Here is a 17,350-nt window from a genome sequence, read left to right as displayed (position 1 = left end):
TAGGAATTTCATGGAAATTTCAGGAAAAATCAAGAATTTTTTCCAGTTCAACAAACAAATTCATCTTTTGTCCTGATTAAGAAGAATGTTGGGACGGTGGAACGGTTGAAAAAGGTGGAAGTAGTCGCCAGAAAAAGGGATCGAAAAAGTTTTTTGTTTTTTTTAAAAGGGAATTGTGAGAATTCCTGGAATTTTTCTTTTTACTGGGAAAAAAGCCAGTTTGAATTTCCAGGATGAATGGAATATGTTGAAGGGGAAATGGTTTGAATCGGTTGAAAAATGTGGGAATTGTGGAAGTTTAAAAAATGGACAATTCATTTTGAATAGGGAAAATGTCCCTGAAAACGGGAATTTTTTGGAAATCCGGGATTTTTTGTTTTTTTAATTGTTGAAGAACAGCACACAATCTAGAACAGGTTGAATATTTTGGGGTTGGAACCGTTTGAATTGGAGGAAAAATGTGGGGATTGTGGCACTTAAAAAAATGTCCTATTCATTTTAATAGGAATTTCATGGACATTTCGGAAAAAGCCGGAATTTTTGGGGAAAACATTAGAATGTTCTGAATGAGTTGAAATGGTTGGTGTTGGAATTTTTTTAATGGATTGAGAAATGTTGAAATAGTAACATTTTTGATTGAGAAATGGTATAAAGGGATTTCGGGAAAATCGAGAATTTTTTCCAGTACAAAAAACAACTTTCGTGTGGTAGAGGGCGCTAGTGATCCTTCTTGCAACAACTCGGCTGCAGAAGAAGTGACAACAAGCAGCGATCGTTTATTTTTTCCTCTCGGTTGCACTTTTAACATGGAGGATTACATATAAAATAAAACAGTTTTCTAAACTGGACTTTCAATCAAAGCAGGAGGTAATAAAGGAAGATCTCCATCGAGACAGAGAGACTTTTAAAACTGAAGAAAGATAAGGAAGACTTCTATAAACAAGTTATCGATGCTTTTGATCAGAAGGAGCTGCGCATGGACTTCATTTATAAGTAAATGTAAGACCATAATAACGTTTTTTTTATTATGTGCACGAACACATCAACACACATTCGGTATGAGATGAGATCAATGAGATAAGGAAAGAATACAAACTGCTGTGGAACTAGTTCCAATGCAATATGACATGGAAATACAATGTTGATACTTCTGTGCAAGTAAGTACAGTTGCACTTGTTTTTTAAATGTTCTTATTCTGTAAAGGAATGAGTTAAATGTTTAAAATGAAGTGCAATGTCAGCACTATTTTTTTTTTCCCCCTGCAATTTCAAATGCACTTGTTTTAAAATCATACACAACTTGTGTAAATATATTAGTCTGTGGTTAAAAGGACTTGGGGTCTCCCTATGTCCAGCATGAAAAGATTAATGGAGAAGTGCAGGGTCGGATGTTGACATGCTAGCAGGACATCCAGGTGTTGATTGTGAGAGGTGCATGATGGGACATGTCATCCAGTCATCAGTGTGCTTGTGCAGCATCAACATCCTCGTCCGAGGACTCCTCTTCTTGGCTTTTCTTCTGCGAAAGGAGGAGGTAATTGCTCATTAACATTTCAGCGTGGGATCCTTTCATTTATTCTTTTATTTTTAATGAATGTCATCCTATTTTCTATGGAATCAAATGTTGAAGCAATGGAGGCATCACTTGTGTTGATTATACATCATAAAACTGCTCTGAGCAACATTATTCTCATCAATATACTGGAAATCATCAACACTTTCAGACTTGGGGGCTGTATTATACTTTATATATCATTTATTTATTTTTACCTTTAGGACTCCCCTTTAAGTAGCCGGAAGGGTCTCAGTCATAAAAAATGGTTAAAAATGATTCATATATTGTTATTTCTAGATCTTTAGCGCCGCCCTAGTTGCTTTCTGGATCTTTTTCGAAAATGTATGAAAAATGGAAAAAGATGAAGGGAAAAAATATATATTTTGTTTTGATTTGGTTTCTGTAGGAGGACAAACATGAGACAAACCTCCCTAATTGTTATAAAACACACGGTTTATATCAAACATGTTTCACTGATTCAAGTATTTGGCGAGCGCCGTTTTGTCCTACTAATTTTGGCGGTCCTTGAACTCACCGTAGTTTGTTTACTTCAGGGGTGCCCACACTTTTTCTGCAGGCCAGCTACTTTTCAATTGACCAACTCGAGGGGATCTACCTCATTTATAAATGTCATTTATATTTATTTATTTATGAAAGAGACATTTTTGTAAACAAGTTAAATGTGTTTAACGATAATACAAGCATGTGTAACACATATAGATGTCTTTCTTTCACAAAGACAAGAATATAAGTTGGCGTATTACCTGATTCTGATGACTTGCATTGATTGGAATCAGACAGTAATGATGATAACGCCCACATTTTCAAATGGAGGAGAAAAAAAGTTGTCCTTTCTGTACAATACCACATGAAAGTGGTTGGTTTTTGGCATCTAATTCATCCAGCTTCCATACACTTTACAAGAAAAACATTGGCGGCAAATTCCGTAGCTTGCTTGATTGACATTCACGGCACCCGAGGGTCTTGTGAGATGACGCTGGCCGCTGCCAGTTCATTATTATGAAAAAATGACAGAGAGGAAGGCGAGAAACACTTTTTTATTTCAACAGACTTTCGCGCCGTCCCTTCCGTCAAAACTCTAAAGGCCGACTGCACATTTCCTATCTTCACAATAAAAGCCCTGCTTCATGCTGCCTGCGCTAACAAAATAAGAGTCTCGGGAAGCTGGCGTGCATATCACTTGTGCACGCCAGCTTTCTGAGGGATCGCTTGTGCACGCCAGTTTTCCGAGACTCTGTATTTAGTTAACGCAGGCAGCATGAAGCAGGGCTTTTATTGTGAAGATAGGAAATGTGCAGTCGGCCTTTAGAGTTTTGACGGAAGGTACGGCGCGAGAGTCTGTTGAAATAAAAAGTGTTTCTCGCCTTCCTCTCGGTCATATTTTCATAATAATGATCTTGCAGCAGCCAGCGTCATCTCACAAGACCCTCCGGTACCGTGAATGTCATTTAAGTGACGTCTTGGTGAAGATTGATGATCACTCATTTTTAGGTCTATTTTTTTTAAAAGCCTGGCTGGAGATCGACTGACACACCCCCCGCGGTCGACTGGTAGCTCGCGATCGACGTAATGGGCACCCCTGATTTACATGCATAACTTTCTCCGACTTTCTAAGACGTGTTTTATGCCACTTCTTTTTCCGTCTCAATTTGTCCACCAAACTTTTACCTTTGTTGATGTTATTAACTTGTGTGGAGTGCTAATCAGACATATTTGGTCACTGCATGACTGCAAGCTAATCGATGCTAACATGCTATTTAGGCTAGCTGTATGTACACATTGCATCATAATGTCTCATTTGTAGCTATATTTGAGCTCATTTAGTTTCCTTTAAGTCCTCTTAATTGAGTTTATATCTCATGACACACTATCTGTATGTAATATGGCTTTTAATTTTTGGCTGCTCCTGACAGATTTGTTTTCGTATTTTTGGTCCAATATGGCTCTTTCAACATTTTATGTTGCTGACCTTTGTCCTAGATCAACTACAGATGTGTCGGTATGAAGCTTTTTTAAACGTTTTATGCCCTTTTAGTCAAAATGCTGTTTTTATGTCTAGAACAAAACATTTCCAATACTTTCCCCCAAAAAATATATCCAAGTGTAATATTTATTTATTATGTGAAGTAATTGGATGCTTTAATATGTCAATAATTCATAACAACATTGATTTTATATCATTATTTTCGAGCAATGACAGTATCCACTCAGAACATTTTTTAAATAGAGCAACTTGTCCAGGAGGTACACCGCCTTCCGCTTGAATCCAGCACCCCCCCGTGACCCCAAAAGAGACAAGCTGTAGGAAATGGATGGATGGATGATTTTTTTATTTTTGTTACTTTCACACTTAAATCTCTATATCAACTTCAGATCTACAGCATCTGTCTACTAGAAGTTTTTATTTGATTGTTGTCATGTTTTTGTTTTATGCCTTTTTTTGTCCAAGAAATTTTTTTTTATATGGCAGACACACAAAATATGAAATATTTTCCCCAAAAATATTTCGAATTCGAGTATTAGATGTGAAGTCATTGGAGCCCTGGAAATGTCAATCATTCAGAAGAAGATTGATTTTGATGCATTATTATTTTGAGCAATGACAGTTTTTGTTGTTGTGTCCTGCCTATGATATATTCTGATGTTGTTGTTGTGTCCTGCCTATGATATATTCTGGTGTTGTTGTTGTGTCCTACCTGTGATTTATTGTGATGTTGTTGTGTCCTGCCTATGATATATTCTGATGTTGTTGTTGTGTCCAGCCTATGATATATTCTGATGTTGTTGTGTCCTGCCTATGATATATTCTGATGTTGTTGTTGTGTCCAGCCTATGATATATTCTGATGTTGTTGTTGTGTCCAGCCTATGATATATTCTGGTGTTGTTGTGTCCTGCCTATGATATATTCTGATGTTGTTGTTGTGTCCTGCCTATGATATATTCTGATGTTGTTGTGTCCTGACTATGATATATTCTGGTGTTGTTGTGTCCTGCCTATGATATATTCTGATGTTGTTGTTGTGTCCTGCCTATGATATATTCTGATGTTGTTGTTGTGTCCTGCCTATGATATATTCTGATGTTGTTGTGTCCTGACTATGATATATTCTGGTGTTGTTGTGTCCTGCCTATGATATATTCTGATGTTGTTGTTGTGTCCTGCCTATGATATATTCTGATGTTGTTGTTGTGTCCTGCCTATGATATATTCTGATGTTGTTGTTGTGTCCTGCCTATGATATATTCTGATGTTGTTGTTGTGTCCTGCCTATGATATATTCTGATGTTGTTGTTGTGTCCTGACTATGATATATTCTGGTGTTGTTGTGTCCTGCCTATGATATATTCTGATGTTGTTGTTGTGTCCTGCCTATGATATATTCTGATGTTGTTGTTGTGTCCTGCCTATGATATATTCTGATGTTGTTGTTGTGTCCTGCCTATGATATATTCTGGTGTTGTTGTGTCCTGCCTATGATATATTCTGATGTTGTTGTTGTGTCCTGCCTATGATATATTCTGATGTTGTTGTTGTGTCCTGCCTATGATATATTCTGATGTTGTTGTTGTGTCCTGACTATGATATATTCTGGTGTTGTTGTGTCCTGCCTATGATATATTCTGATGTTGTTGTTGTGTCCTGCCTATGATATATTCTGATGTTGTTGTTGTGTCCTGCCTATGATATATTCTGATGTTGTTGTTGTGTCCTGCCTATGAAATATTCTGATGTTGTTGTTGTGTCCTGCCTATGATATATTGTGATGTTGTTGTTGTGTCCTGCCTATGATATATTGTGATGTTGTTGTTGTGTCCTGCCTATGATATATTGTGATGTTGTTGTTGTGTCCTGCCTATGATATATTCCGATGTTGTTGTTGTGTCCTGCCTATGATATATTCCGATGTTGTTGTTGTGTCCTGCCTATGATATATTCTGATGTTGTTGTTGTGTCCTGCCTATGATATATTGTGATGTTGTTGTTGTGTCCTGCCTATGATATATTCTGATGTTGTTGTTGTGTCCTGCCTATGATATATTCTGATGTTGTTGTTGTGTCCTGCCTATGATATATTGTGATGTTGTTGTTGTGTCCTGCCTATGATATATTGTGATGTTGTTGTTGTGTCCTGCCTATGATATATTCTGATGTTGTTGTTGTGTCCTGCCTGTGATATATTGTGATGTTGTTGTTGTGTCCTGCCTATGATATATTCTGATGTTGTTGTTGTGTCCTGCCTATGATATATTCTGATGTTGTTGTTGTGTCCTCCAGTGAGGAAAAAGAGTGCACGCACCAGCTTGAGGAAGTCAATGAGTTTATAGGCGTCTTCTCCAGTTGAAAGGTCGGCAAAGTCGCGTGGGATTCTGTAGCTGAGGCAGGGACTGGGCTGCACCGTCACCTCGCTGGTGGTGTAGCGGAAGTCAGGGCCTTCCTGCAAGGCATTTTCACAATAAAACACTGGCCTTTTTTTCATCCGCGCACTTCCACTGCACACGGTGTTGATTACATTACGATAGCATGTACAAACATGCATGAAAACACTCCTACAGACATCACACACGGGGCAGTCGAGTAAGTAAGAATAGTTTTAGTTATATTGTAAAACTTACAAACGTTGCTTCGAGTGACAAAATAAAAATCGATACGAGTAAATACGCTATGGACGGCTCTTTCTGGTTCCGAGCTTTAAACAGCAGGAATTCACACTCAACCTGCAGTGAGGATATTGTCCAAAAGATGGCGCCATAGCACAAACAACCAGGTGTCATTTAAATCAGTGTTTCCATAGTTGGACCGCCAGTGGTGCTGCCAAAAATGTGTTCCTCAGCTGTAATACACTTTACTACCACTTGTGGCAGTAATGACAATCTCAAACAAGAAGTTTCTTCAGTGCAAAAAAGCGACTATTGACAATTAAATTAAGAAACACTTGTTATTAATTTAGTTGATTTATTTCAGCACAACATAATTGTATATTTATATATGTGATAATCAGCCTGACTGAAGCCTAGGTTTATGTGTTAAATGTATAAAAGTTAACTAATACTATTTGACAAGTTGTGAACTGTAGGTTGGATATCATTATTTAGTATGTTTCAAATGGAGAGTAAGATGACTAATTCATGTACTAGAAACGTAGGGCACTGAGGTCCAAAAGGTTTAAGAATCCCAGATTTAAATGTCTTTCTATGTGTTGAATTATTGGCATTATGGCCGCGAGCAAAGAAAAATGTTTTATAGGCCTCAGGGTTTAAGGCTTAGGGAAGAAAGTACGTCAGGGTAGTGAGGCAGCAGCTCACACATTCTCATACTTTCTGGGAGAAATGCATCTTGACAAATGTCTCAACTATATGATCTATGAGGAGTAGTCCAGAATGTTTTTGTATTGAAATGTTGACAATATTGTCGGCTCACCTGCTGCTGGCCGACTCCTCCCCCACACCTTAGCTCCTCCCAGCTGAACAGAAGCGAGTCGGTGACCTCGCCAAATGGGTTCAGGTCAATGAGCCACACCCGCCCCTCCAAAGAAAACATCATAACAGGTGAGAACAATCTCTTTTCTGCTCAAGTCTGACTAATACACACACTCACCTGTCTCTCTCTCTACACACCACTGAAATCACACACACGTGTGACTAATACACACACACACTCACCTGTCTCTCTTTCTACACACCACTGAAATCACACACACGTGTGACTAATACACACACACACACCTGTCTGTCTCTCTACACACCACTGAAATCACACACACGTGTGACTAATACACACACACACACACCTGTCTGTCTCTCTACACACCACTGAACACACACACACACACCTGTCTGTCTCTCTACACACCACAGAACACACACACACACACACCTGTCTGTCTCTCTACACACCACTGAACACACACACGTGTGACTAATACACACACTCACCTGTCTCTCTCTCTACACACCACTGAACACACACACACGTGTGACTAATACACACACACACACCTGCCTGTCTCTCTACACACCACTGAACACACACACACACACGTGTGACTAACACACACACTCACTTGTCTCTCTCTCTACACACCACTGAACACACACACACACACGTGTGACTAACACACACACTCACCTGCCTCTCTCGCTACACACCACTGAACACACACACACACGTGTGACTAACACACACACTCACCTGTCTCTCTCTACACACCACTGAACACACACACACACACGTGTGACTAACACACACACTCACCTGTCTCTCTCTCTACACACCACTGAACACACACACGTGTGACTAATACACACACTCATCTGTCTCTCTACACACCACTGAACACACATACGTGTGACTAATACACACACTCACCTGTCTCTCTCTCTCTACACACCACTGAACACACACACACGTGTGACTAATACACGCACTCACCTGTCCGTCTCTCTACACACCACTGAACAAACACACACACCTGTGACTAATACACACACTCACCTGTCTCTCTCTCTACACACAACTGAGCACACACACACACACCTGTGACTAATACACACTCATGTGACTAATACACACACTCACCTGTCTCTCTCTCTCTCAACACACCACTGAACACACACACACGTGTGACTAATACACGCACACACCTGTCTCTCTACACACCACTGAACACACACACACACCCGTGACTAATACACACACTCACCTGTCTCTCTCTCTACACACAACTGAACACATACAAAAACACACGTCTGACTAATACAGACACTCACCTGTCTCTCTCTCAACACACCACGGAACACACACACACACCCGTGACCATCCATCCATCCATCCATCATCTTCCGCTTATCCGAGGTCGGGTCGCGGGGGCAGCAGCCTAAGCAGGGAAGCCCAGACTTCCCTATCTCCAGCCACTTCGTCTAGCTCTTCCCGGGGGATCCCGAGGCGTTCCCAGGCCAGCCGGGAGACATAGTCTTTCCAACGTGTCCTGGGTCTTCCCCGTGGCCTCCTACCAGCTGGACGTGCCCTAAACACATCCCTAGGGAGGCGTTCGGGTGGCATCCTGACCAGATGCCCGAACCACCTCATCTGGCTCCTCTCGATGTGGAGGAGCAGCGGCTTTACGTTGAGCTCCTCCCGGATGGCAGAGCTTCTCACCCTATCTCTAAGGGAGAGCCCCGCCACCCGGCGGAGGAAACTCATTTCGGCCGCTTGTACACGTGATCTTATCCTTTCGGTCATGACCCAAAGCTCATGACCATAGGTGAGGATGGGAACGTAGATCGACCGGTAAATTGAGAGCTTTGCCTTCCGGCTCAGCTCCTTCTTCACCACAACGGATCGATACAACGTCCGCATTACTGAAGACGCCGCACCGATCCGCCTGTCGATCTCACGATCCACTCTTCCCCCACTCGTGAACAAGACTCCTAGGTACTTGAACTCCTCCACTTGGGGCAGGGTCTCCTCCCCAACCCGGAGATGGCACTCCACCCTTTTCCGGGCGAGAACCATGGACTCGGACTTGGAGGTGCTGATTCTCATTCCGGTCGCTTCACACTCGGCTGCGAACCGATCCAGTGAGAGCTGAAGATCCCGGCCAGATGAAGCCATCAGGACTACATCATCTGCAAAAAGCAGAGACCTAATCCCGTGGCCACCAAACCGGAACCCCTCAACGCCTTGACTGCGCCTAGAAATTCTGTCCATAAAAGTTATGAACAGAATCGGTGACAAAGGACAGCCTTGGCGGAGTCCAACCTTCACTGGAAACGTGTCCGACTTACTGCCAGCAATGCGGACCAAGCTCTGACACTGATCATACAGGGAGCGGACTGCCACAATAAGACATTCCGATACCCCATACTCTCTGAGCACTCCCCACAGGACTTCCCGAGGGACACGGTCGAATGCCTTCTCCAAGTCCACAAAGCACATGTAGACTGGTTGGGCAAACTCCCATGCACCCTCAAGAACCCTGCCGAGAGTATAGAGCTGGTCCACAGTTCCACGACCAGGACGAAAACCACACTGTTCCTCCTGAATCCGAGGTTCGACTATCCGGCGAAGCCTCCTCTCCAGTACACCTGAATAAACCTTACCGGGAAGGCTGAGGAGTGTGATCCCACGATAGTTGGAACACACCCTCCGGTCCCCCTTCTTAAAGAGAGGGACCCCCACCCCGGTCTGCCAATCCAGAGGTACCGCCCCCGATGTCCACGCGATGCTGCAGAGTCTTGTCAACCAAGACAGCCCCACAGCATCCAGAGCCTTAAGGAACTCCGGGCGGATCTCATCCACCCCCGGGGCCTTGCCGCCGAGGAGCTTTTTAACTACCTCAGCGACCTCAGCCCCAGAAATAGGAGAGTCCACTACAGATTCCCCAGGCACCGCTTCCTCAAAGAAAGACGTGTTGGTGGGATTGAGGAGGTCTTCGAAGTATTCCCTCCACCGATCCACAACATCCGCAGTCGAAGTCAGCAGAACACCATCCGCACCATACACGGTGTTGATAGTGCACTGCTTCCCCTTCCTGAGGCGCCGTATGGTGGTCCAGAATCGCTTCGAAGCCGTCCGGAAGTCGTTTTCCATGGCTTCCCCGAACTCTTCCCATGTCCGAGTTTTTGCCTCCGCGACCGCTAAAGCTGCACACCGCTTGGCCCGTCGGTACCCGTCCACTGCCTCCGGAGTCCTATGAGCCAAAAGAACCCGATAGGACTCCTTCTTCAGCTTGACGGCATCCCTCACTGCTGGTGTCCACCAACGGGTTCTGGGATTACCGCCACGACAGGCACCAACAACCTTGCGGCCACAGCTCCAATCAGCCGCCTCGACAATAGAGGTTCGGAACATGGTCCACTCGGACTCAATGTCCCGCACCTCCCTCGTGACATGTTCAAAGTTCTCCCGGAGGTGTGAATTGAAACTCTCTCTGACAGGAGACTCTGCCAGACGTTCCCAGCAGACCCTCACAATGCGCTTGGGCCTGCCAGGTCTGTCCGGCATCCTCCCCCACCATCGCAGCCAACTCACCACCAGGTGGTGATCGGTAGAAAGCTCCGCCCCTCTCTTCACCCGAGTGTCCAAAACATGAGGCCGCAAATCCGATGACACAACTACAAAGTCGATCATGGAACTGCGGCCTAGGGTGTCCTGGTGCCAAGTGCACATATGGACACCCTTATGTTTGAACATGGTGTTTGTTATGGACAATCCGTGACGAGCACAAAAGTCCAATAACAAAACACCACTCGGGTTTAGATCCGGGCGACCATTCTTCCCAATCACGCCTCTCCAGGTTTCACTGTCGTTGCCAACATGAGCGTTGAAGTCTCCCAGTAGGACAAGGGAATCACCCGGAGGAGCACTTTCCAGTACTCCCTCGAGTGTACCCAAAAAGGGTGGGTACTCTGAACTGCTGTTTGGTGCGTAAGCACAAACAACAGTCAGGACCCGTCCCCCCACCCGAAGGCGAAGGGAAGCTACCCTCTCGTCCACTGGGTTGAACTCAAACGTACAGGCTTTGAGCCGGGGGGCAACCAGAATTGCCACCCCAGCCCGTCGCCTCTCACTGCCGGCAACGCCAGAGTGGAAGAGGGTCCAGTCCCGTGACCAATTGTGAATTATTATTGTGAATTATATTTACATAGCGCTTTTCTCTAGTGACTCAAAGCGCTTTACATAGTGACACCCAATATCTAAGTTACATTTAAAGCAGTGTGGGTGGCACTGGGAGCAGGTGGGTAAAGTGTCTTGCCCAAGGACACAACGGCAGAGACTAGGATGGCGGAAGCGGGAATCGAACCTGCAACCCTCAAGTTGCTGGCATGGCCACTCTACCAACCGAGCTATACCGTCCCATATATTAATACACACTCACCTGTCTCTCTCTCTCTACACAACTGAACACATACAAAAACACACGTCTGACTAATACAGACACTCACCTGTCTCTCTCTCTACACACCACTGAACACACACACACGTGTGACTAATACACGCACACACCTGTCTGTCTCTCTACACACCACTGAACACACACACACACGCGTGTGATTAATACACACACTCACCTGTCCGTCTCTCTACACACCACTGAACACACACACACACACGTGTGACTAATACACACACTCACCTGTCCGTCTCTCTACACACCACTGAACACACACACGTGTGACTAATACACACACTCACCTGTCTCTCTCTCCACACACCACTGAACACACACACACACACACACACCTTTCTGTCCCTCTACACACCACTGAACACACACACACACACACATGTGTGACTAATACACACACTCACCTGTCCGTCTCTCTACACACCACTGAACACACACACAGACACACACGCGTGACTAATACACTCCACCTACCACTGAACACACACACACCCGTGACTAATACACACACACTCACCTGTCTCTCTCTCTACACACAACTGAACACACACACACACACACACACACACACGTGTGACTAATACACACACATGTGACTAATACACACACTCACCTGTCTCTCTCTCTCTACAAACCACTGAACACACACACACGTGTGACTAATACACGCACACACCTGTCTGTCTCTCTACACACCACTGAACACACACACACGCGTGTGATTAATACACACACTCACCTGTCTGTCTCTCTACACACCACTGAACACACACACACACGTGTGACTAATACACACACTCACCTGTCTGTCTCTCGACACATCACTGAACACACACGTGTGACTAATACACACACTCACCTGTCTCTCTCTCTACACACCACTGAATACACACACAGTGTGACAAATACACAGACTCACCTGGCTGTCTCTGTACACATCCAACACGACTGAAAACACACACACAGACACACACACACAAGTCAATAGGAGGCTGAGGAATGAGAATTTGAAGAAAAAGCGCAGGGTTCTCACAGTCTTCATCTAAGAAGGCATGCTGGATGCGCTGGTTGAAGAAGTCCAGAATGGCGTGCAGGATGGAGTCCTGCTGTTTGAGGATGTGTGGGTAGTACTGAGTGTAGTCTCTCTGGGAGATGGCTGCTGACACAAACACACAACACACACACACACACACATGGCAGACTGACATTTGGCACACTTGCATAATCACACTCTGGTCGTGGCTTTGGCAGTTCCGAATGAGAGCGGCTAAATGTTGCCACGGTCTTTCCAGGTGGGTGTGTGGCGACAGCACTGCATGCTCACAACTTGTGTGCAGTGCACTTATTGAAGAGGAAGTACAGAAGTTTGTTATTATCTATTTGAATAAAGACAGTGCTGTACCAGAATGAAATATGCTCTATGCGTTTGTCCAAAAAATACACAACAAAATACAAAAAAAAACATATATATAAACATTTTTTGACCGACTTGAACTATTGATACTAAAAAACAAAATCCAATTAGCTTGATCAGCAACAAGAATTTCCAAAGCCCAAAACAGTGAAGTTGTCACATTGTGTAAATGCTAAATAAAAAGAGAATACAACAAATCCTTTTCGACTTATATTCATTTCTACATCGTATTGTTTAACGCAGTCTGGTGTGTTGTGGGAGATGATGTCATTTCACCTATTTGGGTTCAAAATATGTAAAAAGGTGTCTTAACGATTAAATAAAAATAAACAAAAGGCGAGTGCTGCTAAGAAAGGACATGGAAGCATAGGGATGGTTATGCAAAATGAAACTAAAACTGAACTGGCTGCAAAGTCAACAAATACAGAATGCTGGACGACAGCAAAGACTTACTGTGGAGCAAAGACAATCAATCAATCAATCAATCAATGTTTATTTATATAGCCCCAAATCACAAATGTCTCAAAGGACTGCACAAATCATTACGACTACAACATCCTCGGAAGAACCCACAAAAGGGCAAGGAAAACTCACACCCAGTGGGCAGGGAGAATTCACATCCAGTGGGACGCCAGTGACAATGCTGACTATGAGAAACCTTGGAGAGGACCTCAGATGTGGGCAACCCCCCTCCCCCCCTCTAGGGGACCGAAAGCAATGGATGTCGAGACAAAGTACATCTGAACATGACATGACAATCAACAATGTCCCCACAAAGAAGGATAAAAACAACTGAAATATTCTTGATTGCTAAAACAAAGCAGGTGGGGGGGGACATCGCTCAAAGGAAGTCATGAAACTGCTACAAGAAAATACCAACAAAAGAGAAAAAGCCACCAAAATAGCAGCGCAAGACCAGAAATAAAAGACTACGCACAGGAAAAAAAGGAAAAACTTCCAAATAAGTCAAGGTGTGATGTGACAGGTGGTGACAGTACACCTACTTTGAGACAAGAGCTATAGTCATGCATGCTTGCTTATGCTTTAAAGTCATATCCAACTGTTGTGAGAACAAGTTCTTATTGCTAAGTTTCAATTTCATATGTTTTCTGCTGGTGGTGTCAGGTGTGCCTCCGCATGTTTTCAATGGATAAAATGTGCTTTGCTCAGAAAAAGGTTGAAAAGCACGGGTTTCACCGATACTGACGATACTTTCCTTGATGAGAAAAAAAGTATCATAACGAGCCGGTCTTTTCAACGGCTTTCTTTTATCTTCAAAGACTCATCATTCCCACCTGTAGTTCATGTGTTCACTTGACAAACGACACTCTTACCGATCAACTTGTTTTCTTTCACAAAGCAGCGGAACTCTCCCCCAGGGATCAGCTCACTCCATTTCCTCAAGACCAGCTGAGGACAAGAAGAGGTTTTGATTGCAGGGTAGAAAACAACGACAGGTGCTGAAAACACGGCAGGTGAATACCTCAAAACTGATGTTTGGGTCGGGGGAGTCCTGGTCGCTGCAGTGGACAAATCTGCAGAAGGATGGTGTTACAGTACTAGCTTGTTTCATGTGTGCGTGCGCTCCGACAGGTGAGTTTCATGTGTGCATGCGCGCCGACAGGTGAGTTTCATGTGTGCCTGCGCTCCGACAGGTGAGTTTCATGTGTGCGTGCGCTCCGACAGGTGAGTTTCATGTGTGCGTGCGCTCCGACAGGTGAGTTTCATGTGTGCGTGCGCTCCGACAGGTGAGTTTAATGAGTGCATTACTGTCCAACAGGTGAGTTTCAAGTGTGCCTGCGCTCCGACAGGTGAGTTTCATGTGTGCGTGCGCTCCGATAGGTGAGTTTCATGTGTGCCTGCGCTCCGACAGGTGGGTTTCATGTGTGTGTGCGCTCCGACAGGTGAGTTTCATGTGTGCATGCGCGCCGACAGGTGAGTTTCATGTGTGCCTGCGCTCCGACAGGTGAGTTTCATGTGTGAGTGCGCTCCGACAGGTGAGTTTCATGTGTGCGTGCGCTCCGACAGGTGAGTTTCATGTGTGCGTGCGCTCCGACAGGTGAGTTTAATGAGTGCGTGCAGTCCAACAGGTGAGTTTCAAGTGTGCCTGCGCTCCGACAGGTGAGTTTCATGTGTGCGTGCGCTCCGATAGGTGAGTTTCATGTGTGCCTGCGCTCCGACAGGTGAGTTTCATGTGTGTGTGCGCTCCGACAGGTGAGTTTCATGTGTGCCTGCGCTCCGACAGGTGAGTTTCATGTGTGCGTACGCGCCGACAGGTGAGTCTCATGTGTGCCTGCGCTCAGACAGGTGAGTTTCATGTGTGCGTGCGCTCCGACAGGTGAGTTTCATGTGTGCCTGCGCTCCGACAGGTAAGTCTCATGTGTGCCTGCCATCAAACAGGTGAGTCTCATGTGTGCCTGCGCTCCGACAGGTGAGTTTCATGTGTGCGTGCGCTCCGACAGGTGAGTTTCATGTGTGCCTGCGCTCCGACAGGTGAGTTTCATGTGTGCCTGCGCTCCGACAGGTGAGTTTCATGTGTGAGTGCGCTCCGACAGGTGAGTTTCATGTGTGCCTGCGCTCCGACAGGTGAGTTTCATGTGTGAGTGCGCTCCGACAGGTGAGTTTCATGTGTGCGTGCGCTCCGACAGGTGAGTTTAATGAGTGCGTGCAGTCCAACAGGTGAGTTTCAAGTGTGCCTGCGCTCCGACAGGTGAGTTTCATGTGTGCGTGCGCTCCGATAGGTGAGTTTCATGTGTGCCTGCGCTCCGACAGGTGAGTTTCATGTGTGTGTGCGCTCCGACAGGTGAGTTTCATGTGTGCCTGCGCTCCGACAGGTGAGTTTCATGTGTGCGTACGCGCCGACAGGTGAGTCTCATGTGTGCCTGCGCTCAGACAGGTGAGTTTCATGTGTGCGTGCGCTCCGACAGGTGAGTTTCATGTGTGCCTGCGCTCCGACAGGTAAGTCTCATGTGTGCCTGCCATCAAACAGGTGAGTCTCATGTGTGCCTGCGCTCCGACAGGTGAGTTTCATGTGTGCGTGCGCTCCGACAGGTGAGTTTCATGTGTGCCTGCGCTCCGACAGGTGAGTTTCATGTGTGCCTGCGCTCCGACAGGTGAGTTTCATGTGTGCCAGCGCTCCAACAGGTGAGTCTCATGTGTGCGTGCGCTCCGACAGGTGAGTTTCATGTGTGCCTGCGCTCCGACAGGTGAGTTTCATGTGTGCGTGCGCTCCGACAGGTGAGTTTCATGTGTGCGTGCGCTCCGACAGGTGAGTCTCATGTGTGCGTGCGCTCCGACAGGTGAGTTTCATGTGTGCGTGCGCTCCGACAGGTGAGTCTCATGTGTGCGTGCGCTCCGACAGGTGAGTTTCATGTGTGCCTGCGCTCCGACAGGTGAGTTTCATGTGTGCGTGCGCTCCGACAGGTGAGTTTCATGTGTGCCTGAGCTCCAACAGGTGAGTCTCATGTGTGCCTGCGCTCCGACAGGTGAGTTTCATGTGTGCGTGTGCTCCGACAGGTGAGTTTCATGTGTGCCTGAGCTCTAACAGGTGAGTCTCATGTGTGCCTGCGCTCTAACAGGTGAGTTTCATGTGTGCCTGTGCTCCGACAGGTGAGTTTCATGTGTGCCTGTGCTCCGACAGGTGAGTCTCATGTGTGCCTGCGCTCTAACAGGTGAGTTTCATGTGTGCGTGCGCTCCGACAGGTGAGTTTCATGTTAGCGTGCGCTCCGACAGGTGAGTTTCATGTGTGCCTGCGCTCCGACAGGTGAGTCTCATGTGTGCCTGTGCTCCGACAGGTGAGTTTCATGTGTGCGTGCGCTCCGACAGGTGAGTTTCATGTGTGCCTGCGCTCCGACAGGTGAGTTTCATGTGTGCGTGCGCTCCGACAGGTGAGTTTTATGTGTGCGTGCGCTCCGACAGGTGAGTTTCATGTGTGCGTGCGCTCCGACAGGTGAGTTTAATGAGTGCGTGCAGTCCAACAGGTGAGTTTCAAGTGTGCCTGCGCTCCGACAGGTGAGTTTCATGTGTGCGTGCGCTCCGACAGGTGAGTTTCATGTGTGCCTGCGCTCCGACAGGTGGGTTTCATGTGTGTGCGCTCCGACAGGTGAGTTTCATGTGTGCCTGCGCTCCGACAGGTGAGTTTCATGTGTGCGTACGCGCCGACAGGTGAGTCTCATGTGTGCCTCCGCTCCGACAGGTGAGTTTCATGTGTGCGTGCGCTCCGACAGGTGAGTTTCATGTGTGCGTGCGCTCCGACAGGTGAGTCTCATGTGTGCGTGCGCTCCGACAGGTGAGTTTCATGTGTGCCTGCGCTCCGACAGGTGAGTTTCATGTGTGCCTGAGCTCTAACAGGTGAGTCTCATGTGTGCCTGCGCTCCAACAGGTGAGTTTCATGTGTGCGTGTGCTCCGACAGGTGAGTTTCATGTGTGCGTGCGCTCCGACAGGTGAGT

At 45.9% G+C, this 17,350-nt stretch overlaps 1 protein-coding gene across 1 annotated transcript in view; it reads right to left on the bottom strand.

Moving 5' to 3' along the window:
* Window positions 1–1,000: 1,000 nt before the first annotated feature.
* The window catches only part of cdc123 (cell division cycle 123 homolog (S. cerevisiae)), a 22,377-nt gene continuing 6,027 nt past the window's right edge, over window positions 1,001–17,350 (bottom strand). The window contains exons 7-13 of the mRNA XM_061914245.1: window positions 14,384–14,435; window positions 14,235–14,310; window positions 12,520–12,642; window positions 12,406–12,434; window positions 6,998–7,102; window positions 5,877–6,014; window positions 1,001–1,519 (exon numbers count right to left, since the gene is read on the bottom strand). Coding sequence (XP_061770229.1) covers window positions 1,460–1,519; window positions 5,877–6,014; window positions 6,998–7,102; window positions 12,406–12,434; window positions 12,520–12,642; window positions 14,235–14,310; window positions 14,384–14,435 — 583 coding nt within the window. The 3' untranslated portion in view covers window positions 1,001–1,459. The remainder of the gene's footprint in view (window positions 1,520–5,876; window positions 6,015–6,997; window positions 7,103–12,405; window positions 12,435–12,519; window positions 12,643–14,234; window positions 14,311–14,383; window positions 14,436–17,350) is intronic.

The sequence above is a fragment of the Nerophis ophidion genome, linkage group LG10 (genome assembly GCF_033978795.1).
Source record: "Nerophis ophidion isolate RoL-2023_Sa linkage group LG10, RoL_Noph_v1.0, whole genome shotgun sequence".
Classification (NCBI taxonomy): domain Eukaryota; kingdom Metazoa; phylum Chordata; class Actinopteri; order Syngnathiformes; family Syngnathidae; genus Nerophis; species Nerophis ophidion.
This window is presented reverse-complemented; position numbering and strand designations above follow the sequence as displayed.